The following is a 27947-nucleotide window of genomic DNA, read 5'->3' on the forward strand; positions in this document are numbered from 1 at the left end:
ACCTAAATTATATTTTCTGGGGGTGCCATCATACCCTCTACATGAGAGTCAGCTTAAATGACCCAGGGCAGCACCCTCCTTATTAAATCATTGAGTCACCTACAGCCCTCCCGTAAAGTTATACACACATTAAGCTTCGACTTGAAAGCAACATTGTTAAGACCGTTTATTAATAATTTGTGGTCAGAGCTGTGCTTATCAGGAGATATGTAATTGGATCAATGAGAAAAGAGAATACAAATATTAACATTAAGACAAGTAACAAACACAGGACATTTTTTTTTCAAAATAGAAACCTTATTTCCTTTTCATCCCTTCAAAACAAATTTCGAATAAAAACAAACTTTTGAAATATTGTTAATTAACAAAAAAGTTAGATAGTATGTTTCTTAGTATATATCATTCGGTTGTTGATTAATTAACAAAATGAGTAACGTGAGTTTGCTAATTATAGTAATTAGCTAATCTACACAATAAACACTTCCAATAATCAAATAAAGGAAATCAACTTGGGCAAAATATGTGCGTTTATGCACCGACTTGACACTGACTTTAGTGTGGATTGTAGTGTTTAAGTATTAAAAACAAAACTGAAAGCAAAATATGGCTGACATAATATTGTGTTAATGAACTTTGTTCGACTCCTGATAAGCCATGAAATCACACAAGCTTGTTAAGATAATTTGAAGTGCAAAGGTCAATGCAGTCCCATCAATAATAGCGATAACAATATGGGGCTTTTATTTACACATGATAATGCCACGAAGAGTGTTTCTTTTGGGGAATTCACCATGATCAAAGGGCAGAGTTGTTATGTATGTACTTTCAATACATAAAAGATACAAAGATTAGGCTGCACAACCGCAGAGACCTTTAAGGGTAATTATAATATTGAAAAAGAGTCCTAACATGCAATAAAAGACACTAAAACGAAGAAAATGTCAATTGACGTTGTAAATCGTGGAAATTTATGGTAGGATCATGCTAGACCCAAATCGTATGGACATAATGTGAATAAAGACGGTGTCAGCGATGCAAAAACTATGACAAAACAAATTAAATTCCCCTGTTTAGGAAAACGCTACATAATGAACAGTACAAATAATTTCATTTGAGAAAAAAAGAGACGTTCCGAATGGAAAGTTAAAATATAGCATGTTTTTACAAGCTACTTGAACTATATTACAATACCAATATTGCATCTTTCACACCAGGATTGATATTTGGACAACAGCATTCTTATTTTCATTAGATTTGTGATTATATCACCTGCCAGCATAACCTTACTGCTTCAAGCTTGCTAAGACTAAACAAGGCATGTATGTATCTAACAGTAACTAACTTTTTGATAGCTGTCATGGAATCTTAACATATGCATTATCTGCAAGCTGGGAGTTGATCAAAAACATAACATGGAGTAGGCTCGTCCAGTATTTAGGTGCACAGAGTAAATATATAGTACTTGAACGTATGTTTTCAACAGTTACACAGGTTGACCACAATTTCTTCAAGAGAACTTTTATTACCAAGACAACAAATTAATTAATCTCGTTAATTTCAAAATCTTTAGCTCAACTCACTTGAGATGATATACATTGATTTGACACAACTCTGTAGATAACAAAACTTAGCCATCCTTCCCTTCTCTAACACAATATATTAGTGTAAACCTTCATGTATATGCAAACACCAGCAAATTCTTTATCGGTAACAGCTGATATTATAATATTTATTTCTTCATTATTCCTTTACCAAATTTATGACATTTATTTTATCCTTAAATCATCTACCTAATTTTCTCTTTATCAAAACATCTACTAACAGGTTAAAGTGACATTTCGATGTTCTAGCTAATGCATACATTCCTCATATTTTTTTTTGTTTCTTTCAAAATGAAATAGAATCATACATGAAATATGTCACAATAAACCATCCATAAATAGCAGGGTTCTCTATGTAGACCTGTTACATTAATACCAATGAACCAGGTAAACTAAATTTCATTCTTCTGTTATTAAATGTACATGTGGCCTTATATGGTAAAATACATGTATACGCTGCATGGTAGTCTACCACAAGCGTTTACACTTAACTTTTATGAAAGGGCCATTCCTCGTCATCGACATAAACCTTTTCATTGCCTATTAAAATGAAAACACAACAACAGCAATCTTACTCCTTTAAATACTATAAGTACTTCAATACTGGTAAACTGACTGGAACATTTTTGAAAACGGGAAAGAGCAAAGATATGTTTATACAGAAACGTTTATATAGGGCCAATATCAACTGAAGTTGTTTAAAGGAGCTATTGTATAGTTATAATAGATATTACATAGTTGGTTTATAGCCATTTTTATTCACTGGGGGCGCCAGTCAGATACCACAGTACCACCATACCGTGTAACCAGTGATCACGCACCCAGTTTCATTTAAAACAACCCAGAAAGCGACAGGGAATGGATTTCATGAGCAAATTCTGACATTTGCATATACCATATAAGTAAATGAAAAATGGAAAATCTACTCGGAAAGTTTAGACGATGGAAAATTTCTTTGCCCATCCTTTACATACTGTTAAGAATTAATTCCATATTGTAAGAGGAATACAGTTAATCAATGTGTATAACAGAGCTCCCAACAAATTCTCAAAATGACTGCAACAAAAATATTCCTGTAATTCTCTACATTGCACACTCAACAGCATTTGTACATCTATACATTAAATGGAGCAGTTTCCTGTAGTAGCAGTAAGTATGGGGCTCTTTTAAGTCTATGCCTGGACCCACAATTACATGTAATGAATGAACGGAAAGTCCCAGTGACTAAAACACATTAACAACACACATAAGAATGAAGCATCCTATCATCCATACAGGCCATGCTAGACTTTCTACAAGTTCCTTACTTTCTTTTTTACATCATGGTGTATTCCAAACCACAAGGTGAACATTGTATCATGAATATTTAACATGCAATATTATTACATATGTGTCTGTATTATGCAAAAGCTAAAATGTTGTCAATTTACTCTCTTCATCCTGCCCATAGTGTCCTTGCACTGATATATCTGTTGTCAGGTATTATTGATTCATAATTTATCTGTCATCAAAGAATGATACACATATCATAAGCTCTGGTCATATTTACTTAGACTCGGATATTTCTGGACCTTCAATACAGAAGATATTACGCAACGGGATCCATTTTCGCAATAGTCTCCAGTTAACATACTTCATATAAAATAAAAAAGTTTACTTCTAAATAGAGAAGCAGTTCACTTTAACAACTTGCATATACAGTTCACATTAAGTCAATAATCAAGAACTCATCAATAACTGGAATCCGTCCTGAAGAGAACATCTGCTCTGGCATTGATGAAATAAACTATCGGGAAAGACACGAGTGCTATTGAAAGCCCCAATGAAAATATCACCCACTGTAAGAGGAAGAGAAAAAGAACAAGTATTAAAATCTAGGCATCGGTATAGAAACAACCTATAGAACACATTGAAATCTATGCATTGGTATAGAAACAACTATTAGAATCTGTGTATTGGAATAGAACAAGTATAGAACAACTATTAGAAGATATCTATTGGTATAGAACAACTACAGAACAACTATTAGAATCTATGCATTGGTATAGAACAGCTATTAGAATTTATGTATTGGTAAAGAACAACTAGAACAATTAGAATCTATGTATTGGTATAGAATAAATATTAGAATATATGTATTGGTATAGAACAACTATAAGAATCTATGTATTGGTATAGAACAACTATTAGAAATATATGTATTGGTATAGAACAACTATAAGAATCTATGTATTGGTATAGAACAACTATTAGAATATATGTATTGGTATAGAACAACTATAAGAATCTATGTATTGGTATAGAACAACTATTAGAATATATGTATTGGTATAGAACAACTATAAGAATATATGTATTGGTATAGAACAACTATAAGAATCTATGTATTGGTATAGAACAACTATTAGAATATATTTATTGGTATAGAACAACTATTAGAATCTGTGTATTGGTATAGAACAACTATTAGAATATATTTATTGGTATAGAACAACTATTAGAATCTGGGTATTGGTATAGAACAACTATAGAACAAAGTTATTAGAATCTATGCATTAGTATAGAAAAACTGTAGAACAAGTATTAAAAACTAAATATTGGTATAGCAAATCAGAATGTGTTATATAAGGAAGCCTATTTTTATTTATTTATTATTTAGGTTTACAGTCTTCTTCAGGGCCAAGGCCCTCTCACACGACTTTACAACCCTGGTCATTGGTAACTTGACACACCTACACACCAAAGGGTGCACAATTCAATCAGTCTCTCCTGGGGCACCACAACCATGTGTCCCCCGGGGGACTTTCCCATAGGGTGCAGCCACAAACTGGCGCATGCAACTATATTTACAAGTTACCTCCCAAGTCCCCATCTATACACCTGGGTGAAGAGAGGCAATGGAGTTAAAGCGCCTTGCCCAAGGACACAACGTAATGATCTGGCCAGGGCTCGAACCTGTAATCCTTAGATCACAAGTTCACTGCCTTAACCACTTGAAGCCTAGAAGGGACACGTCTAGTTACGTTTTGATGAGATGCAACAATTTCGTCAATAATGACAAGAATCCGATTTGGTATGATGACGTCAATACACCAATTGACATGTCCCTTCTATGCTTCCTTACTAATATCTTTCCACAAATGTCTACGCTTTTCCTTCCTTTTTTTTCTAACCTGATTAGTCAATGCCAAATTTCAGAGGGAACCTCAAGTGACTGACTCAGGTAACTGGTAAACTCAACCAGACTGTTCAATTATCCACAAAAAAAAAGTGATAGAAAAATGAAATTCCGGAAACCATCTGTTCCATTAACTCACATAAGGATACTAATGCGATGCTCAAAATTTGAACATTTGAAATGTGAAAATATTTTTGTGAAAGTTAAAAAAAGAACTGTAAAACCCTCACCTCCTGTTTGGGGCTAGGGACTAAAAATACTCTGATACGGAAGGGTGACGGGGACCACTGACTCTCGGTCCATGTTGAATACTGTGTAGAGGCCCAGTCCGGTTTCGTGTGTTCGTCATCGATGAATGCTGGCGATACTGCAGCTGTAATGTGGACTGTACTTTTGATGCAGATGCCCTTGTCCGGGTTCATCTCAGGGCCAATCGCATAGTGGTAAGTATAGACCTTGAAGAGACGGGACGTGGAAAAAGATCACAGCGGGTGTAATCAGTCATTTACAGATACAAAAATATTATAAATATTATAACAACAAAAATTATACATATCATACATATTATAACAATAAATATTATAACAACAAAATTTATTATAACAACAAAATATTATACAATATATTATAACAACAAATATTGTAAAAACAACAACATTATAACAACAAAAATATTATAACAAAAATTGACGAAATTTCTTTATACGCTTATTAGCCAATCGTAATGAGGTTTTGAGGGTTTTGCGCCATAGCAACCATTACTTCTCTTTTGCAGTCACCCAGATAGCAGATGGGCATTGTTAATTACAAAAGAAGTGAATGGTCAGTGTTGAGAATTTCTTAAACTTATGAGCAAAAAACCATTAAGGGGTAAGCCTGAAGTACCATATGTATGTTTTCCCTAATTATTCAATAAGGGTCCATGATATAATGTGATAAATGCTTGTTGTACATAATGATTACCGGTAGTAAACAACCTTCTCATTCTTAGCTGAACTCTCTGTACCAAACAGACAAGACAGAATATAATGAAATCCAACAATAACACTTATATGGTTTTGTCAATTAGAATATTTATCTCAAACCACTCATTATTTACAGAGCTGTTTTGGGGTTTACTTTATTTGTTTATTATTCTTATTATTATTATTACTTCGGCGCATAAGAAAAATTTGGTACAAACTGTCAAACCACTCATTATTTACAGAGCTGTATTGGGTTTATTTTATTTGTTTATTATGATTACTATTCACTTCAGCGCATAAGAAAAATTTGGTACAAACTGTCCTCTCATTCGGAAGCATTCCTACACAAAAATTTTACAAATGCCAGGATATTTCTTTTCCGCGCTTGTCAAGCTTGCGGTTGTTTGCCCGATTCCATTTAATGAGTCAATCTCCAAGGTCTAACGTAAAGAGATTACAGTCTTCGGGTACCTCAATCTACCTTCTCACCTCACTGTCGTCAGGCTGTGAGCAATCATCTTTATCCGTTTCATTCATGGCAGTCTTCTCTCCCAGGAAATACGCTAGCAGTCTGGTGGTCAGGATGCTGCCCTGGGTGTCTGACTGCCAGACCCCTGGGTAAAGGTCAATAGCGATGGGAGCTGAAACAAGCAGAGGAATAGCAGATGAGAGACGGCAGGGAGAGGAGGGGACAATTAACACTGGCCAGACGATGTGATACTCCAGTACAGACGGTAATCCTCCACCCCACCCACAATGAACCCACCCACAATGACCCTTACCCCCTCCTCCTCCTCCCACCCCCATTATCAATTCCATTCCCTTGAACTAAAGCTAGATCTATATATAAAAAAAACCTTGCAACAAACTGCCTATCTATTGCAAAAAGCCACCACCCCCCCACTCCCCCTTCCATACCCTCCTTCATCTATCTTGAACTAAAGCTAGATCTATATCATTAACAAAGATATCTTTAAGGAGAGATGAAATTACAAAACCTTTAAACAAATTTCTTATCTACTGCAAAAAGCCACCCCCCCAACACCCCTTCCATACCCTCCTTCATCTATCTTGAACTAAAGCTAGATCTAAAATGATAACAAGGATATCTTTAAAGAAAGATGAAAAAAGGAAAACCTTTAAACAAACTTCCTATCTACTGCAAAAAGCCACCACCCCCCCTCCAACACCCCTTCCATACCCTCCTTCATCTATCTTGAACTAAAGCTATATCGTTGACAAGGATATCTTTAAAGAGAGATGAAAAAAGAAAAACCTTTAAACAACTTCCTATCTACTGCAAAATGCCACCCACCCCCCCCCCCCCAACTCCCCCTTCCATACCCTCCTTCATCTATCTTGAACTAAAGCTATATCATTGACAAGCATATCTTTAAAGTGAGATGCAAAGCAAAACCCTTTAACAAACTGCCTATCTTCTGCAAAAAGCCACCCCCCCCAACTCCCCCTTCCATACCCTCCTTTATCTATCTTGAACAAAAGCTAGATCTATATTGTTAACAAGGATATCTTTAAAGAAAGATGAAAAAAGGAAAACCTTTAAACAAACTGCCTATCTACTGCAGAAAGCCACCCCCCCAACACCCCTTCCATACCCTCCTTCATCTATCTTGAACTAAAGCTAGATCTAAAATGATAACAAGGATATCTTTAAAGAAAGATGAAAAAAGAAAAACCTTTAAACAAACTTCCTATCTACTGCAAAAAGCCACCTACCCCGCCCCCCCCCCACCTACCATTCCCTTCTTCATCTATCTTGAACTAATATATTATTAAAGAAATCTCTCAACAAACTGCTTATCTACTGCCAAGTTTTTATTATATCTAGCTTTAGTTCAAGCTAGATGAAGGAGGGAATAGAAGGGGAGTGAGTGGAGGGGGAGGGGGAGTGGGGGTGCTTTTTGCAGTAGAGAAGCTTTCTCAGAGGCTCACTGAAACAAAAGCAAAAACAACAACTAAAACCAGACTATGAACACATTGAGAGAAAGAGATGGAAAGGCAGTTAAACTGGACTATTGGAATGGACAGGCAATTAAACTGGACTATTGGTCACTGACTACAGCAATGACAGAGACTAAGGAGAGGTCAGATCAATGGGAAGAGCGACGTGGGTTAATTTTTTTTTCTTTCTTTTTTCTTCGCAAGAACACTTCACGCTGAGAGTTGATGTTCCCATCTTTTCATATCTTGAGAAAATCGAAATACCACGAAGAAAATATTCCCTGAAGAGACTATCCCATGGAGAGAGAAAAACATAATAAGAAAGACTGGAAAGACTGGAAAAACGAACCCCAGACGGGTCAAGTTTACTGTATTTATACAGATAAAAATTCTCACTGCCTCACTTACATATGTGGACATCCGCCTTCTGTTGTAAGCTACGGAACAGGGAACAATTGGCGTTCACCAGAAAACAAAAGAGTAGGTCGTTGACCTGCCAAAGACAAAAGGAAGAAACACAGAAAGTGTAAAGGACACTATGACTACATGGTTTCATAACATGCCACTTTATATCAACTACTATGCATGGGAAAGACACTTAGCCGACACTACTGCATAGCAGAGTATATGTGGGTTGACATTATAATGCCTGCACTGTTTTATATAGCCTATGAAGATACCTGGTTTATGTGGGTAGGACACTATGATGTCTACACTGTTCTACAGCTTACCTAGTACCTGGTATGGGTAGGACACTATGATGTCTACAGCCTACCAGGTACCAAAAAGATATGTGGGTAGACAATATGTCTATACAGTTCTATAGCCTAACCAGTACCTGGTATATGTGGTTAGGACACTCCTACACTTTTCCATGGCCTACCAGGTACTAAAGATTGTATGTGGGTAGACACTATGATGTCAGCACTGTTTTATAAAGCCTACCATGTACCTGGTATATGTAGGTAGGAAACTCTTTCTACACTGTTCCCTAGCCTACCAGGTACCAAAGATATATGTGGGTAGACACCATGATGTCTGCACAGTTCTATACCCTACCCAGTACCTGGTATATGTGGATAGGGCACTCTGATGTCTACACTGTTCTATACCCTGCCAGGTTCCTGGTATATGTGGGTAGACACTATGTCTACACAGCTCTATAGCCTACCCAATACCCGGTATATGTGGGTAGTACACTAAGATGCCTACACAGTTCTATAGCCTACCCGGTACCTGGTGTATTTGGGTAGTACACTATGATGTCTACACAGTTCTATAGCCTACCCAGTACCTGGTATATGTGGGTAGACACTATGTCTACACAGTTCTATAGCCTACCCAGTAACCGGTATATGTGGGTAGTACACTAAGATGCCTACACAGTTCTATAGCCTACCCGGTACCTGGTGTATTTGGGTAGTACACTATGATGTCTACACAGTTCTATAGCCTACCCGGTACCTGGTTATATGTGGGTAGTGCACTATGATGTCTACACAGTTCTATAGCCTACCCAGTAACCGGTATATGTGGGTAGTACACTAAGATGTCTGCACAGTTCTATAGCCTACCCTGTACCTGGTATATGTGGGTAGGACACTCTGATGTCTACACTGTTCTATAGCCTACCGAGTACCTGGTATATGTGGGTAGTGCACTATGATGTCTACACAGTTCTATAGCCTACCCTGTACCTGGTAAATGTGGGTAGTAAACTATGTCTACACAGTTCTATATCCTACCCAGTAGTTGGTATATGTGTGTAGACACTATATCTACACTGTTCTATAGCCTACCCAGTACCTGGTATATGTGGGTAGGACACCCTTCTCACACTGTTCCATAGCCTATCAGATACCAAGCAGTATATGTCGGGAGGACACTTTCACCAAACTACATAAAGTCTTACCGTAGTCACATCTGTCTTCACAGAGCTTTCATCACCTCCAGCTAAAGAGACCAGTGTTTTAGCTACTGTTTCAGCAACTTTGTTCAATTTCTAAAGAATCAAAAGAAAAGACATTTGACACCGAGGAATCTTACATCTTCATCTTTAGATTATATCTGTACAATTGGAAGAACCACTGCACCTGGTTTTTTTTTGGTACAACTTAAATACTACCAATTAATTCTCTTCAATTAATTCTTAGGGATGATCCTGGGTTAAAACAAAATCACGGAACTTTGCAAAAATTGCTGTATAGGCTCTAGTTTGTGTATGCTACAGTGTGTTAGGATAATAGTTTTTGTCCCCGAGGTAGAAAAGAAATCACAGATATTCCACGAATTCGCGGAAAAAGCTCATGCATGAATTATCCTGTTCCGAATCACCAAAGTCACTTTAGCTGGCCAGAGGTCTCACCCATGTTGAAATCATTTTCCATGTAATAGAAAATTAAGTTCATTTTCATCTTTCAAGCCCTTGGAACCCTAGAGAGGAAGAAGAAACATTTCCCCCGACCCATCAATACACAGTAAGGCCATCTTCTTAAACAGAGATGACACGATCAGTCTTTATCTCACTAACTCGAGTACAGATAGATGTCAGTGAAAAATATCAACGGCCCCGTTTGTTCAGACTCCTAAAATTTTTCCTGTGAGTCCAAGCAGAACACTTTCATCGTCTTAGTACACCCAAACCAAAAAATTAAATAAGATAACACTAAAAAAAAAATTTGATGGACTGAGGTTATTTTGACTCCAGGTTGAGAAAGATGATAATAGGCAGACCATGCAATAAACAAGGGAACTGTGTTCCTACCTTGGCAAGGTACAATACTTCTGTTTTGTTATCCTTATCGATTCCAAGGTCGTAAGGGAAGTCGTAACGGCTATTGTAAAACCTTTGGAGAAACAAAACTTTTTTATGTCAAATTTGTAATCAGTGCAAGGAATCTTCTTCTTTGGAGTAATTTGAAGTCTGTTTGTGACAAGAATCAATCCGTCTGGCTCATAGGCATCTGTACAATGTGTCTCTATGGGGTTTGTGGTCCATCTAGGTTGGATGTATGGAGATGAATGAATGTGTGACATCATATAACCAAGTCATATCAAGCATTTTGGGAGACTGAGGTAACTCTTGCAGAAAGGATATTGCTAAATTCTCTTTTTATACTCACTTGGTGTTAAATTATCTTTTCATACTCACCTATGATAAAATTCTCTTTTCATACTCACCCATTGTTAAATTCTCTTTTCATATTCACCTATTGTTAAATTCTCTTTTCTCGTTCACTGATTGATAATTGTTCTATACATACTCACCTATTGTTAAACTCTTTTTTAATACTCACCTATTGTTAAATTCTCTTCTCTCATTTACTTATTATAAAATTCTCTATACATACTCACGTATTGTTAAATTCTCTTTTCATACTCACCTATTGCTATATCTCTTTTCAGACTCACCTACTGTTCAATTCTCTTTCATACTTACCTATTGTTATATTCCCTTTTCATACTCACTTATTGTTAAACTCTCCTTTCATACTCACTTATTGTTAATTTCTTACCTATTGTTAAATTCTCTTTTCATACTCACCTATTGTTAAATTATCTTTTAATACTAACCTATTGTTAAATTCCCTTTTCATACTCACCTATTCTTATATCTCTTTTCATACTCACCTATTGTTAAATTTTCTTTTCATACTCACCTGTTGTTAAATTCTCTTTTCATACTCACCTATTGTTGATTTCTTACCTATTGTGAAATTCTCTTTTCATACTAACCTATTGCTAAATGCTCTTTTAATACTAACCTATTGTTAAATTCTCTTTTCATACTCACCTATTGTTATCTCTTTTCATACTCACCTACTGTTAAATTCTCTTTTCAAACTCACCTATAGTTATATTCTCTTTTCACACTCACTTATTGTTAAATTCTCTTTTCATACTCACCTATTGTTAAATTCTCTTTTCATACCTATTGTTATATTCCCTTTTCATGCTCACCTATTGTTTTATCTCTTATCATACTCACCTATTGTTATATTCTCTTTCGTGATCAGTCAGTACTACTCCAGGGATGTTAATACCAGTCTTAAGAAACTGTTGGAATGATGCTGGAGGGAGTGGTATGTCTGCTGGCACTGTGTTTACCTCTACAGGGCCCACCTCTTGAAGAATCTTTATTAAATCATCGGTCTGGAGTGATAGAGAAAACACACCAAAGAGTGAATCAAAATCATGTCTGATGGTTATATTTAGGTTAGATAATACCTATTGACGTACACAGGATTTCCAGATGTTGGAAGGGGGAGGGTGGGGGTGGGGGGGAGATGGGACAATTTAGGTCTGGACAAGACTCTTAAGGATAGGCAGTATCCTTAAAGAGTCTTGTCCAGACCTAACTCGTCACTACAAATGAGGGGAGTGGCTGTGGGTTGGTAGAATGCAAGAAAGGGTACCCTCAGAAAACTTTAGATGTGTAAGTGGTGCAATCTGAGGGCAAATTTAGACTGTACATTAGGTTTACAAACAGGTCTAAATGGAAGGTTCACACTTTTGAATTTTAAAAGACAATCCCTGATTGAACATTTTTATACCTGACTGAATTGTTTTCCCCAAAACTATAGGTGCAGGTGGGAGAGGGGTGGGGGGAGGGTTCATGGTCACTGATCCCAAGCAGCCTTACTGGAGGATGCTGCCCTAGTTTTGACACAGTGTCATATTATACACAAAGTTTCTCAAGACTTTTGTCATCTATTGTGACATAACTGAAGACTTGTAGTTTTGTACAAGTAGAATCCCCCTTGTAATTAGTACTAGGAGAGTATAGGAAATTCCCTTTGGTACAAGTATGTATGTATATGTATGTATATTAGATCCTCCTGTAAGCAGGAACTCGCGAAGAAGCCTCATTGGCTTATCAAAGCCGCAAGCTGACCGAAGTCAGTCTCTTACATTCATATTTAACATCCATGATTATGAATTGTCAATTGTCAACAACTCTGTAACTGGACGACATACATTGATCTGGGAGAGACTCGAACCGGGACCTTATGATTGTAAGGCGCCGGCGTTAACCACTGAGCTAACACTCTCAAGTACTACACGAGTGTAAGAGAATTCCCCTTGGTATGAGAACAAAGTGAGTGCAACAGAATTCCTATTGGTACCAGTACTAGGCGAGTACAAGCAGAATTCCTGTTGGTATGAGTACTAAACGAGTATAGGAGAATTCCCCTTGGTGTGAGAACAAAGTGAGTGCAACAGAATTCCTGTTGGTACCAGTACTAGGCGAGTACAAGTGGAACTCCTGTTGCTATGAGTACTAGGCAATACAAGTTGAATTCCCATTGGTATGACTACAAGGCGAGTACAACAGAATTCCTGTTGCTATGAGTCCTAGGCAATACAAGTTGAATTCCACTTGGTATGAGTACTAGGCTAGTACAAGATGAATTCCCGTCGGTATGAGTACTAGGTGACGTACAAGTCTCAAAGTGTGAGCATGAGCACTTAACCTTTGCATTAGAACCTATACTAGTTATCAAATAACGCCCAGAGTTTGAGTACAAACCCTTGAGTGAGGGGGGGTCAGTATGAGTACAGCCAACTATTCAATAAAATGACAACACATGCAGACCTGTTACAAGTCGTCAATAAATTTATGCAAATAAATGCGACAAACAGTGTCTATTAAAACACTTTTATGATGACAAAAGCAGTTCTCAGCTTTGCTATGTAAAATAGATAACAACCACCAGTTGATTACATTTGCACATATCTCCTGCATTTGTCCTCCCTGAGTTAGTGAAATTACCTTTTTCTTGGTGCCCTCATCCGCCTGCGAGATTGGATCGACATGTGCATAGTAAGTTCCGTTCGATAAGCCCAGTTGTCTGAGCTCCAAGACGTAGCTGATGTCGGTGACGTTCATCTGAGGCAACCTCTTCTTCTTCTCCTTCTCCTCCTTCTTTATCGTTTCTTTAGACGTTGGGAAGTAGCCTCTCATCATGTCGTAGACCATCCGAGAGGAACCTGAATAATCGTAGCTCTCCTAAAACGGGATCAAATGTCAGAATATGAGACTGATGATGTCAAGCTTAGTTTTAGCCAACTCGGGAACGAGAGAATCAGGATGGAATTGTAAATCGTCGTGAACTGTTTTTAGCTATCTAGACAGTTATAGTTTAAAAGCTTAAAGTTGAAGGCTTACAGTCTTGTACAAGGCCTAGGCCTTCTCACGTGTACGTGACTTTTGCACCTTAACCCTGGTCATCGGTAACTTGTCACACCTTCACACCAAAGTGTGCACAATTCGATCAATCTCTACTGGGTCACCACAGTGGACCACATCCACGTGTCCCCGGGGGGACTTCCCAAAGTGCGCAGAAGACACAAGCCGGCTGCACAACAATATTTACAAGTTACTTCGCAAGTCCCCATTTATACACCTGGGTGAAGAGAGGCAATGGAGATAAAAGTGCCTTGCCCAAGGACACAACGCAATGATCTGGCCAGGACTCGAACCTGCAATCCTTAGATCACAAGTCCTCTGCTTTAACCATTTGACCACAACGCCCCCCAACGTTGGCAAGAGAAAGTTGGGAATTATACCGAATCTCAGATTGCACACAGTAACATGCATCCACACCCCTCCCAAAAGTATGGGCATAGAAAATTATATTATCTGCAGCCCGACTGCACCCCTGACTGTTTCAATCTCTGATGTCCCAAGCCATGACCCACCTTAACTTTACCCCAAATTAAACATATCAAAGTGATGTTCCCAAAAGCCCAACTGCCAGACCCTACTGAACAAGTCAATATAACAGATGTCAAACAGTTTATATTAAACATAAAAAAAAAATTCATACTGTTAAGGTTAAATGTATACGGGGTTGATGCATAAGTATAATTCAATATCTTCCGTTTGCTACCTCACCAAGACAATTAATGTTTGTTAATTCTAGATATATCTGAACTTGATATTATAACAGCATTCACAAACTAATGTTTCCATATTTCGTTGTTTTATTCACATTACTGTGCCCATTTTTATGTATATTCATATTTTTATGTTCTTTATTGTGGTTTATAATCCTGTCTTATATCATTTTTTTACTTTTATTGCTGTTGTTATTACTTTTAGGTTTTCTTAAGTTTGGTCATTTTATATTCCAGGTATTGGTTCTTTTGTACAGTGCTCTTGAGCATGTTTCATTTCATGATAACAGCACTTTAATATTTGGTATTTTATTTTTTATCATCATCCCATATGCACTGTTTACTACATCACCCAGATAACTAATGTTTATTAAGTCTAACGATATCTTTACTTAATATGTATGACAACAAATTCAAATGAATATTTCCAAATCATCCTTCCCTAAGCACTGTTCGCTATATCAGCAAGACAATTACTGTTTGTTAAGTCTAGCTATATCTTAACTTGATATTATAACAGAATACACAAACTAATATTTTCCATATCATCATTCCCCCCTATGCACTGTTTACTACATCACCCAGACAACTAATGTTTGTTACGTCTAAAGATATCTTTACTTAATATAATGGCAACAAATCCAAACGAATATTTCTATTTCATTCTCCCCTACACAATGTTTGCTATATTACACTAACACTTAATGTTTTTTCCTTTACTAACTATATCTTTACTTGATATAAAAACAGCAAATTCAAACGAATAGTTCAATATCATCATTTCCCCATTATGCACTGTTCGAATATATATCACCCAAACACTTAATTTTTTTTCCTTTACTAACTATATCTTAACTTGATATAATAACAGCAAATTCAAACAAATACTTCCATATCATTCTTCCCAAGCACTGTTAGCTACATCAGCAAGACACTTACTGTTTTTTTAGTCTAACTACATCTTTACCTCATATAATAACAGCAAATTCAAACAAATATTACAATATCATCATTCCCCCCTATGCACTGTTAGCTATATCACCCAAACAGTTAATGTTTTTTCCTTTACTAACTATATCTTTACTTGATATTATAAAAACAAATTCAAACAAATATTTCCATTTCATCCTTCCTTAAGCACTGTTGGCTATATCAGCAAGACAATTACTGTTTGTTCCAACTATAAAATAATCTTAACTTTGATCACATCCTTTCTTGCTTGATTGAGAAGCCTAAAATTAGTCTTCTAAAATAAAGTAGAGTAAAGAGAGTAAAATAGAGCAAAGTAGGCATTCCAGAGAACTCACCGTGTTGAACAATGCAAACATGACATCATGCTCCCAAGAGTCCTTCTCTTTTTTGGATATTTTACCGATGGCTTCTGCAGCTGCTAAGAGGGGTACGAAACTGGTAACGACAGACTCGGCCCCCACTCTGGGAAAGAGGCTGTAAAATAGTGATGTGGCATCAAGCTGAAAGGAACGTAAAAGGCAAATTATATTACAGTTACAAATGATACAGAAATATGAGCACAGGCCTTGGTCACTCCTATATCCACACGCCCACAAAATGGGTATCAAAAATTACATCAAACTCAGCCATCAAACTGAAAAAACAGACATCTTAAAGTAAAATGTATGATTATTAAAAAATATGATAACCTGCCCTGGTCACTCTTTTTTTCACACACCCACGGCCAGGGTGTCAAAACATAAAAATCAGCCATCAAACTGAAAAACACAGACATTTGTGAGCTAAATACATGTATGGTTATTAGAAAATATGAGCAACGGGCTTGGTCACTCTATCTCCACACATCCACAGCATGGGTATCAAAACATAAAAATCAGCTATCAAACTGAGAAAAAAAAAAAAGACATCTTGGAGTGAAATGTATGGCTATTAGTATATATGTGCAGATGAGTAGATGTCTCACCCATGTTCTGCCTCTTTGCCAACCCACCCCCATTCACCAGGTAAGACATAGCAAAACTAGGATGTTCTATCAGCTGTAAAGATACTCTACAACAATAAAGTCTGCTGCCTCCCCCCTCCCAACCCCTCCCCCCCCCACCAACTTAAAATCCCAACTTACTGAAAAAGACATCTTAGAACACAAGAGTATGAGCATCCTTCAGATACTCATTTGTGCCTAACTCTATTCATATATTTAATTCACAAGTGAGAAGATAAGTTACTTATTTAAAGGACTTGCTGTATATTTGTTGTATTACTGAATGTGTATTGCAGTTTATTGACTTAAACTATTGCTATTTTTTTTTTCTTTCGTTTACGACCTGTGTAAGCCGAATTTCCGATTGTGGACAATAAATTCGAATTCAAATTCTGCCAGCCCCCCCCATGCCCGGAAGGGATGGCAAAATTAAAGATGTCTTATCGGCTGAAAGGAAAGACCAGGAAGTCTGCACCCAGTTTGGTTTTAGTTTATATAGGAACCATTTTTCTTCTTGTTTTTTTTTTTTCTCTTTTTATCATTTCTCCTTTTCGTTCTGGTGCTTAGAAATCTTTCAATCATGATAAGGACTGGTTTTAACCAAATGTAAAGCCACCCAATTTTGATTGCAAAATGTTCATTCAGATGGGGTTGTAATATTTTTTCCAGTTCTTTAAATGGAAAGACACAAAACATGTGGATCGATATTTAAGCAGGAAAGTTAAATGTCGCACTGTTCCCGTTTTTCCGACTCACCGGTAATCTTTTAACAGCCTGTGCGGGCATGAAAACGATCAAAACATCTTATAAGAAGTATAACAGATAAAAACATGTACACAAAGATGAGATACCGCCCATCCGCGTTAGTGTGGAACAGGCGGAAATGAACAAAGTAGTTTCGCGGAACTACTACCTCAGAAAATAACGTTACGCTAATAAAAAACGAACACATGGGCGTGAATTGCACACTTAAAATAGCCCCCAAACTCCCTCACTTTATCAGAAAAGGATACTTATCAGGCTGTAATAGGCTGTTGTAAAGTCTGAAATCCTAAAGGATGTCCTTCTAGGTAAAAATTCAATGTAATACGGGCAATTTTTGAAATATTTCAATCCACTACGAAAACGCATGAGTTAACACTTTGGATGGTAGAATGAGGAGGAAGGGCAACGACCGGAGGAGCCGGTCGCTGAGGGTGCACAGTGTTAAAAGATTACCAGGGCATACTAGACACGGTAGAATGAGGTGGTAAGGTTGTGGGGAGACAGGTAAGCGAGGAGCGAAGTAAATCCCGTTTTTCTGACTCACCGGAGAGGCAGCAAGAATGACGGACTTGTAGCTAGAGCTGTTGTCAGAATTCTTTGCAAAACCCCAAACATTATTATCTCCGATCGGATCACAGTAAGAACCTGTTGTATGAACAAAAAAGAGAAACTCTGTTACAGGTAAGTCCAATGTTATTAAAACACAAGTTACCCTATAGCAGGATGTTGCAGTCAAAGTCATATCAATTTCTGAGCTTCATTTATAAGTTACTAATTTGTCTAAACCATTGCTGTTCAATTAAATGAAAGCCCATATTATGCTCTCCCCCACCCCCCCCCCTCCCCGTTCAACCTGTCCTTCCTCATATGGCAGGTCTGGAAAAGTAACCTCAATCACAGATAGAACAACAGCGGAGAAGTAACAGTTGCCCTATATACGTGTACAGTTACCCTATATACACATACAGTTACCCCATGCACATACAGTTACCCTATACACATACAGTTACCCTATACACATACAGTTACCCTATACACATAGTTGCCCTATACACATACAGTTGCCCTATACACATACAGTTACCCTATACACATAGTTACCCTATACACATACAGTTACCCTATACACATACAGTTTAGGCTTGCACGGTAAACCGGTTTTAGTACCGAAACCGTTTTCTTCCGACCGAATTTCGGTACTATTTTTTATTTTAAGAAAACCGAAAAACCGGAAAAACCGAAATGTGAATAGCAAATACTTGGAAAAAAAGCAAAGTTTGTTGACTTTGGTTTTTCCTATTTACCGTTCTTTTTGCACTATGAAAGTAAATTGCAACAAGAGAAAGCTTTTCTGATAGACGACATTGTCAGCTACGATCGGCACACGCCGTAACCAGTGCTTGAGGGTGGATAGCTAGGCCTAACATTAGGCTATGCAGCCCATATATGCGTGCATCAGTTAGGTGACCTTGTAGTATTGAACTGACCTTGGTGGACCAACGTTAGTAGTTGTGAGAAGTACACACTCATATGACGAGATGCAGTTCAAAATAAATTGTTATATCCAACATGTTTGTCCTCTTTGTGTTGTTCTTATTATTTAACTTCAATTTAACAGTAGAGGATATCGAGAAAATCTTTTCAAACGCATTGATCACAGCTAGTGTTCAAAAAATGAACGTTAAAACTTCAAAGGTACATTGCGCAATCCACAATACCATACGACATGTACAGTCGCAGGGGGGGGGGGGGCTCTGTGAGTTTAACAACTAAGATGCAACAAGTAACATTAAACCAATCACGGGGGGCCTTTGAGTTTAACAACTAAGATGCAACAAGTAACAATCACGGGGGGGGGCTCTGAGTTTAACAACTGAGATGCAACAAGTAACATTAGACCAATCACAGTCCATTATTCACAAGAGACACCTGGTGTCAGGCTTGAGTCAAGGAATATTAAAGGAGTAACAATGTTGCATACATGGCTGGAAATTACAGATGTTGCTGTTGGGACAATTCTCCTTTGTATGCTAATAGATTTTATTTTCTTTGTGAATTTCCTTTAAACATTTCTTCTTATCAGTTATCAGACAAGGCATCTCTCAGTTGGTTTTTCGTTTACGTTGATGAACACATGTTTCCAACTTAAACGTTAACAATTTATATTCTTTGCCGACTTAATCCCCGCTTTTGCCAGCGATATTTTTCAACTTGTACTTGAAAGTGTACACGGTAAATTTACCCCAAGATACCACCCGCGAACATGGCTAGAGCCTGGTGCAATTTGGTACCTTCGAACACTGTCAGCCACTTCTGAATATATTGGACCAATCATATTGTAAAGCATTTTTTTTACGATCTCCAATTGGTCATAATGGGGTTTACGCTCGGCCCTCATCTCCGAAAATATAATATATAATATAATATAACATGACCGTGCATGATATTTTTTCTGAATACGAATTTGAACTTTGTGAATTACAGTAAACACAAGACAAACGATACGTGTACGTGATGTTAAAACTTTAAAAAAAATTCACTAACACATTTCTTTTCGACATGTTTACTTCAGTTTAGTTAACGTGGGTTATAAAATGAGAGTCATGAAGGCAGTAATATTTCTTGAATTTATTCTCCTTATTTTTAACCCTTTACTGCGAACAAACAGACTTCAACCCGCTGTTGGTAAAGCTTCAAAAATACGCATCTTAGCGATCGTGATTTGGATGTTTTCAATGCAATTCGGGAGGGGAAAAAAACGGTTTTTGAGCCAGATTCGGTTTTTTGCTAGAGAAAAACTGGTTGTAAGTTTTCACGAAACCGTGCAAGCTTAATACAGTTACCCTATTAACATACAGTTACCATAGACACATAGTTGCCCTATACACAAACAGTACCCTATACACATACAGTTACCCCATACACATACAGTACCCTATACACATACAGTTACCCATACACAAACAGTACCCTATACACATACAGTTACCCCATACACATACAGTACCCTATACACATACAGTTACCCATACACAAACAGTACCCTATACACATACAGTTACCCCATACACATACAGTTACCCCATACACATACAGTTACCCTATACACGTACAGTTACCATGTACACATAGTTGCCCTATACACATACAGTTACCCCATACACATACAGTTACCCTATACACATACAGTTACCCTATACATACAGTTACACCATACACACATAGTTACCCTATACACATATCAACCTCATAGTTGTCTAGTTTACATGGTGCTATCCATATTTAGTACAGGATTAAGGCTTACTAATTACTACTTCACATGCTGCTAGCCATATCATGTACACAGTAAAGGCTTACTAATGACTAGTTTACATGCTGATTTCCATATTCAGTACACAGTAAAGGCTTACTTATTTCCAGGTTTGAAGTCCTCTGTGTCCTCCACATACAGGTCGGCGTATCCTTGACGCCATGCATGAAATCTTTGAGCTCCATGGCGCAGAGCGGGTACTCGGCTTCCGTATCATCTGGATGGTTGTGGTTGTAGTAACACTGTAGGGAGGAATTATAATAATAATAATAATTAATTAACAGTTCTTATATAGCGCAACTTACAATAAAGTCTCGCCGCGCTGTACTTAACCCTGGTCATTGGTAACTTGTCACACCTACACACCAAAGTGTGCACAATTCAAACAATCTCTCCTGGGGCACCACAGTGCACCACAGCCACGTGTCCCCGGGGGGACTTCCCATAAGGCGCAGCAGACTCAAGCAGGCCGCACAACAATATCTACAAGTTACTTTGCAAGTCCCCATTTATACACCTTGGTGAAGAGAGGCAATGGAAATAAAGTGCCTAGCCCAAGGACACAACACAATGATTTGGCCTGGGCTCGAACCTGTAATCCTTAGATCACAAGTCCACTGCCTTAACCACTTGACCACAACGCCCTCCGGAAACAGAGGGCAACATCTGCCAATGCTAAATCGCAAAAGAACACAGAAACTAATAATTTAATCTTAAACTAATAATAAACAGTGCTAGCTGTTGTGACATGGTCACATGCTTTCCACTTCTTAGAAAAGAAAATTTCGGATATTTCTGCTTCTTATCATTGATAATCTCCTTATTAGACCTTTTCTTGTTTTTCTTCTCTGACTTTGATATTCATTTTGCTCTTTGGGCGAGAAAGAGGGCAGCAATGCAGAATGCAATCATCCCATTCAAGATTTTCATTCTGAATGTTTGGCATTCATATTTCACCTATGACGTCACTGTTACCGATGTTGTCACAATATCGCTTATGTGATATAGCAAAGATACAGTGTCTATAAATGGTCAGTGCTTATTAAAAACACAAGTAGTCATCTTTAATATTTGTTGACCATTTTTTTTTTTTGTTATTTCTTTGTCTCGCTATAATCTCCTTTGAATGCCTCTTCAACTTTGATGTTCTGTTCACTATTGTGGTAGAGGGGGAGAAGGGTGAGGTGGAAGGATTACAATCAGCAAATGCAGAATGCAACCGTTCCAATTACGTTCCTTTAACAATATAATCAATTTGTAAACAATGGCAGGCCTTATCATTTTTACACAATTTTTAAACATTGTGTAAAAAAAAAATTCTTCTCCAGTTTATTCCCTCTCCCCTTCCCTTCATCTTCTCTTTGTCCCTCCACAGTTTATCTCCTAACACTCTCCTCTTCCCCTGTTGGTTTCTTTCTTTATTCTCTCCATCCCTTGTCTACTAATCCCCTTACATCTATCTCTTTGTGTTCACCATGCTCATTAACCTGCCTGTATTCTGTGCGTGTTTTTGTCCCTTCTGTTACTGTCACTTGTCATTTAGCCTCTGAAGAAGATCCTGCTAGGAACGAAACATCAGGCCAACTTACTTTTACACAATTTTTAAACATATTAGACACAAAAACAGCCCACTGGGTTCTTACCTCTCTTATAAACTCTACTTCCGATTCACTCGTAAGGGCAAGTACAGGGACACCAAAGTCCACTTCAAAGTTACTACCGGTGCCGTTGAGGTTCCATGTGACCGACGAGCAGCTGCCGAGATCTGTTCCATTGTAGAGGCCTGCAGACGAAGAAGATGGAACTTCGGAATGATGCATTGAAGCGGGAGAACGGAGAGAAAGAGTCCTGGATGCAACAGGACTCATGGGAAAGGGATGGGGATGGGGGATGGGGGGTGGGAAGTTGGAGAGGGGAGCAAAATTTGTTGGTTTGGGTCCACTAGGTATGCAAGAAGTCCTGAGTAACATAGGTACTCTTTTGACGACTCTTTTGACGTCTCACAAATTTTAAAATAAATTTTTAAGTTTTTGATAAGTTTTTTTAAAAATGACGAAACCGTCCTGAGTAACTGTAAATGGCAAAGTCAATGAATATGGAAAACAGTGAAAAGCTGCAGGCCGATGTATCCTTCTGATAAATAATTCTAACTTATCCTAATTTTGACATAGTTCATATTGACACGGTTGCTTACTTAAATTTAAATGCTAAATTCACCACATTTCATTAATCGCATAATATAGCAACGATACCAAATGATCTATTCCCTGGAATTGCTCGTGTTTTACCATAAAGTCACGATAATCTCCATGAGAAAAGACAAACGAGGTAGACAAAAGCGATTGGTTTGGTCAAACTCTCGATTAGACCCGTATCTTACCAAAGTTGTCATTCGGGCAAGATCTATCTGATGAATACCTAAAAGATTCGTCATCAATGATGTCATTCCTCGTTCTGTTGCTGTGGTCCACAAGGATACCACTGATCTTCTTTGTCGCTAATAATTTTTCGATGTTAGACCTACAAGACAAGGAAATAGTATCACTGTAAGTCATTAATAAATGATAAATGATAACCAGGTGCATTTCTATCAAAACTACGCTAGGTTCACAATGATGGTGCTCTCAAAATCGGGTCTAAAATCGTGTTGAATGGAACTTTAACCTACTGTAAATTAAATCAATTTGCAATTGGCATCTCTGGTTTTCACTTTCTTTCTTTTCTTTCTCCTTTTTTATATTTATCTCTCTTTTTTTCTTTTTTCTCTCTCGCTTCTTTTTGATTTCTTATGGGCAGACACCATTTGGAAAGTTCAGTTAAATAGTGTGGACTCATAGAAGCATTTAAACGACAACACATGGATTTAATATGCTTCTAGAAGAGATGGGGCCGAGGTGGGGTATAAACAAGGCAGTAAATTAAAATCATTTTAAAGTTCAATGTACCTCTTGATCATAGATAAACAGTTGTAACTTTATATGTCAGAAGTGTGCAGTAAATGTACCGTTGTTACACAAGTTTTGTTAGCTGAACATATACTGTGGGCAAGTCAAATGAAGGGGAAAACTATCCCTCTTCCTAACATCACCAACATCCCTCTTGGAACTGAGAAGGGAAAGAAGAATAACCTCCTATCAACACCCCTTCCCCCCCCCCCAGCAGTTCCACTAGACTCCCTACCCACATAACCATCGTATGATGGTTGATAGCGAATGCACATTAAACTACAATACTGTCGTGTTAGCTAGTAATAATTACACTACAGTATTATAGTGTTAGCTAGTACACATTACACTACAGTATTATCATGTTAGCTAGTAAAAATTACAGTTCAGTATTATCATGTTAGCTAGTTTACATTTGTATTATCGTGTTAGCTAGTATGTACATTACACTGCAGTATTATTGTGTTAGCTAGTACACATTACCCTACAGTATTATCGTGTTAGCTAGTGCACATTACACTACAGTATTATCGTGTTAGCTAGTATGTGCATTACACTACAGTATTACCGTGATAGCTGGTATGTACACTACACTACAGTATTATCATGTTAGCTAGGACACATTACACTACAGTATTATCTTGTTAGCTAGTGCACATTACACTACAGTATTATCGTGTTAGCTAGTATGTATATTACACTACAGTATTACCATGACAGCTGGTATGTACACTACACTACAGTATTATCATGTTAGCTACACATTACCCTACAGTATTATCATGTTAGCTAGTACACATTACCCTACAGTATTATCGTTTTAGCTAGTACACATTACACTACCTGGTAAACATATCTGCTGCACTGAAGAAGGCAATATACGGTGAATAAGAACCGTTGACGTTAAGCCAGTCTATGTCGGCATCTTCCTCAATCAAATGTAAGACACCTGTGTTGCCATTAAAATCACCTGCAGGAGGGGAGGAGAAATATATTAGTCATGACTGTTGGGAATGGATGCAAGATTGGGTACTCTCATTGAAACAAGATATAAAGTACCCTACATTCAACTCGACAGCATTTTAGGAGCTAAAAATGTCAAGCAGAAAAGAAGAATAGAAAGAATCAGCATTGATCTTTTTCATTCCATTGTAGTTTCTACAAGGGACTGTACTTTACCGATCCTAGCACGAGGAGTGATTTATCCGTTATCGCATAGCAAAATACCATGCAAAGTGGTTAAACTGCTGTACAAGTCCAAAGATGTACAGTATAGGCTATAGCATGTCTTTTTTTTTTTCATAGGAAACCAAAGTAGTTTACAAGAGCCTTCCAAAGCTGATGTACACAAAATTTGAATACTAAAATATTGCCTGTAGCATGCTAGCATAAGGAATCTTTGAAAGCATGAGAGAGCATGGTGGCCAATTGTCTAAGGCGTCAGAGTCGTGATCCAAGGATTGCTGGTTCGATTCATGCCTAGTTCATTACGTTGTGTCCTTGGGCAAGATGCTTTATCTCACTTGCCTCTCTCCACCCAGGGGTTAAATGGGTACCTGTGGGGTAACTTGTCATTGGGCACAGTATATAACTGCTGCCGACTGGAAGGATTGTCTCTGGGGCAGGTTATCATCAAACAGGGGTAATATAACGTCTGTAAAGCGCTTCGAGACCTATCGCTGGTGTAAAGCGCTATATAAAAAGCAAATTATATTATTATTATTACTAGGTACCTCAAAAGTACTACAGTATCATACTAGTTGGAAGATATTTATGCTGAAGTAGTATGGAAGCAAGTATCTGAGAGCAAGACATATATGAATGAAACCACCGGTTCTGATCGTGGTTGGATATCGGTTGTTGACTAGCAGCTTTGTACTAGGCAGGTTAACTTCCACGCCACTTTGTAAGAGGATATATAATAGTCCAAGTCATGGGTTACAAGGCCAACAACCATTTGTTGCACTTTACTAAACTAAAAGAAGAAAGATGTTTCTTGCTTGATGTTAAGCACACCAAGTTTGAAGACATTAATATAAGCCTACAAAACAATAGATCATCGCAATATGTACAGCTCTATGATCTGAATCTGTGAGACAACTTTCATTTCATTTGCACAGGCCAGTTTCCTTTTACAGCTTAACAGGGAATATTTATCAGGTAAAATTACAAAAAATAGTCACATTGTTACAGAAGTGCAATGATGTACATATAAAGCAGAACTTTCTTTACACAGGAACAGTAGTATTTTACAGGGACAAAATTCAGAGCCTACAAAAACTGCTAACAAAATTTGAGCACTAAATTATTTTTTGCTTTAAATACATCTGAGCTTTTCGTGGATGAAATAAATACTGTACTTAAAATACATTCAAACAAAACTGTTATCAAACTGCTTAAATCCACCTATGAGCCAATATGTAAGAGAAAGTGTAAGAGTGAGTGGGCCTGACATTGCGATCCTAGCAGAATCTTCTTCAGAGGCTGAATGAAAAGTTAAGAATACTTACTTGAACATCCAATCTGATGAGTAGCATTCATCCTCCTTATACAGGGAGACAAGTGTGCAATCTCCTCATAAATCATTTGATACGTTCTCTTGCCTTTTCCTGAGACTTCTACAGAAGCTGCAGGTTTAAAAGATATCATCATCTGTAAATTACCACAATTTCATTCTTGAAATTCATCACAACATTGCAGATACTTCGTTCTGCTTCTAGAGGCTACAATACATGTATGTGATCATGAAAATATTGTGAATTATTTAAGCCTTTAGAAACCAGTTTGTAGCTTTGGTAGGTTGTATTCTCAAAAATCCTGACTTTAATTGAGCTAAAGTCTTACGCTAGGCCATGAATATTTGTTTTTACCAGTCAGGAAATGTTTATATGTTACAGCTGCAGGAGTACAAAAGCACCATCTATACAGGAACTGGCAGTCTTTTTTGGTCAAACTTGAGTAACAGAGACAGATAATCAATTCTTCACATAGGTACCTGTAAACTGATGAAAAACCAGTAAAGGTACAGCCTACCAACCCATGTCTTGTAATGGCAACAAAGAAATTCACCCCAGAAATTTGAAATATATTAATTTGTAACAAACATGACAGCAACAACTCCTGACAGTGATACACACTAACACAGCAAAGTCTAGGCTACTGTATGTCAAATTTGCTAGGGCTAGCCTAGGCTTTGTTCGGTTGTTGGGATATGTACTCTTTTTTTAGGATTCACAGAAACATTGGTTGAAGAAGAATTCGATGCTATGTGTTCTTAGACCTTTGCATTATACACCCTCATTCGGTAAACCAATGTGTTTGTTAGTGTTCGGCCTAGGCCTACTGTAGCTGCGTAACACAGTAGTACACAGTAAGTACTACTAGTACTAGGCCTACAACTTCTTACATAGGGTTTCTAAAGACAGTACAGTGGGGAGCCTAAGCTTACCATTACCACTGAACCAGTTTTCTGTCAATCATAAATAGGCCTAACAAAAAGCATAATATCTTGAATCGCATCAAACACAGCAAGATATTGAAAAGAGTGACAATGATTTTTATATCGTACCATAAAGAAAGAACAACAGGATTTTGAAAACAAAATCCCGTTTTCTTGTTGTGTTCGCGAAACAGGAAGCAGCCATTTTATCGATAGTGACTCAAATAATAAATATAGGCGTACCATAGAAATGGAGGTCGGACTCAAACTTCAGTAGAACAGTAATTTTTTGTTTCAAATCTAATAACATTGATTGTTTTCATTTTCAATGGAGGATATTTCTAAGTGTATTTTTTTCATTAAACCTTGTAAGGGTTATATTTTTATTATAAATAAGTCTAATTCCTTCTTTGCATAAAAACGTTTTTCGATGAGAAAGAACCTACCCGGCAAATGTTTATCGTAATTGAGGTGTATGATAACTAAAAGTGTTACTCTGGTTAGTGTTGAGAGAGTGTAACACTTTCTCGTCATCGATCTGTGTGGGTGAAGCTGAATACGTAGGTATTCACCCCCCCCCCTGTCAGGGGGTAGGAGTCGGGGGACACTGGGAGAACGTGTATTACCCCCCCCCCTCCCCACACACACTTTTTCCAAAATAGCAAGTGTGCCCTACTTGCAAATAAAATGTGCCTGTTTGATAGAGAACTGTCTTTTTTTTATATCAATTAAGCCTTTGTTAATTTTAATGTTTTATTTTAATTATTTATTTTTAGTCTGTACACGGCTAAGGATTTAACCGAGGTTGCTAAAGACTTTTGTTCAATGAATGAACACAGGAAAATTTTTTGGGAAAGTTCTAAATTATGAATGGACAGAAGTACAGATGTAGGAGTCACGTGCATCATATATTGATAGCATGGTAAAG

The 27947-nt window shown here is 37.5% G+C and overlaps 1 protein-coding gene across 1 annotated transcript; it reads right to left on the bottom strand.

Annotated features, from left to right (window-relative positions):
• Positions 1-283: 283 nt before the first annotated feature.
• On the bottom strand, positions 284-27306 carry LOC139977349 (nicastrin-like). The gene is made up of 16 exons (XM_071986639.1): positions 27149-27306; positions 26091-26207; positions 24424-24550; positions 23016-23155; positions 22279-22418; positions 20736-20877; positions 17870-17970; positions 15914-16078; positions 13480-13716; positions 11695-11858; positions 10471-10552; positions 9619-9708; positions 8115-8199; positions 6234-6385; positions 5010-5234; positions 284-3439 (listed from the first exon to the last, which is right to left on the bottom strand). Exons 1-16 carry the CDS (start codon positions 27222-27224, stop codon positions 3332-3334), a joined length of 2151 nt encoding a protein of 716 aa, XP_071842740.1. The 5' UTR covers positions 27225-27306; the 3' UTR covers positions 284-3331.
• Positions 27307-27947: the final 641 nt, after the last annotated feature.

Source organism: Apostichopus japonicus, chromosome 12 (genome assembly GCF_037975245.1).
Source record: "Apostichopus japonicus isolate 1M-3 chromosome 12, ASM3797524v1, whole genome shotgun sequence".
In the NCBI taxonomy this organism is placed as follows: domain Eukaryota; kingdom Metazoa; phylum Echinodermata; class Holothuroidea; order Aspidochirotida; family Stichopodidae; genus Apostichopus; species Apostichopus japonicus.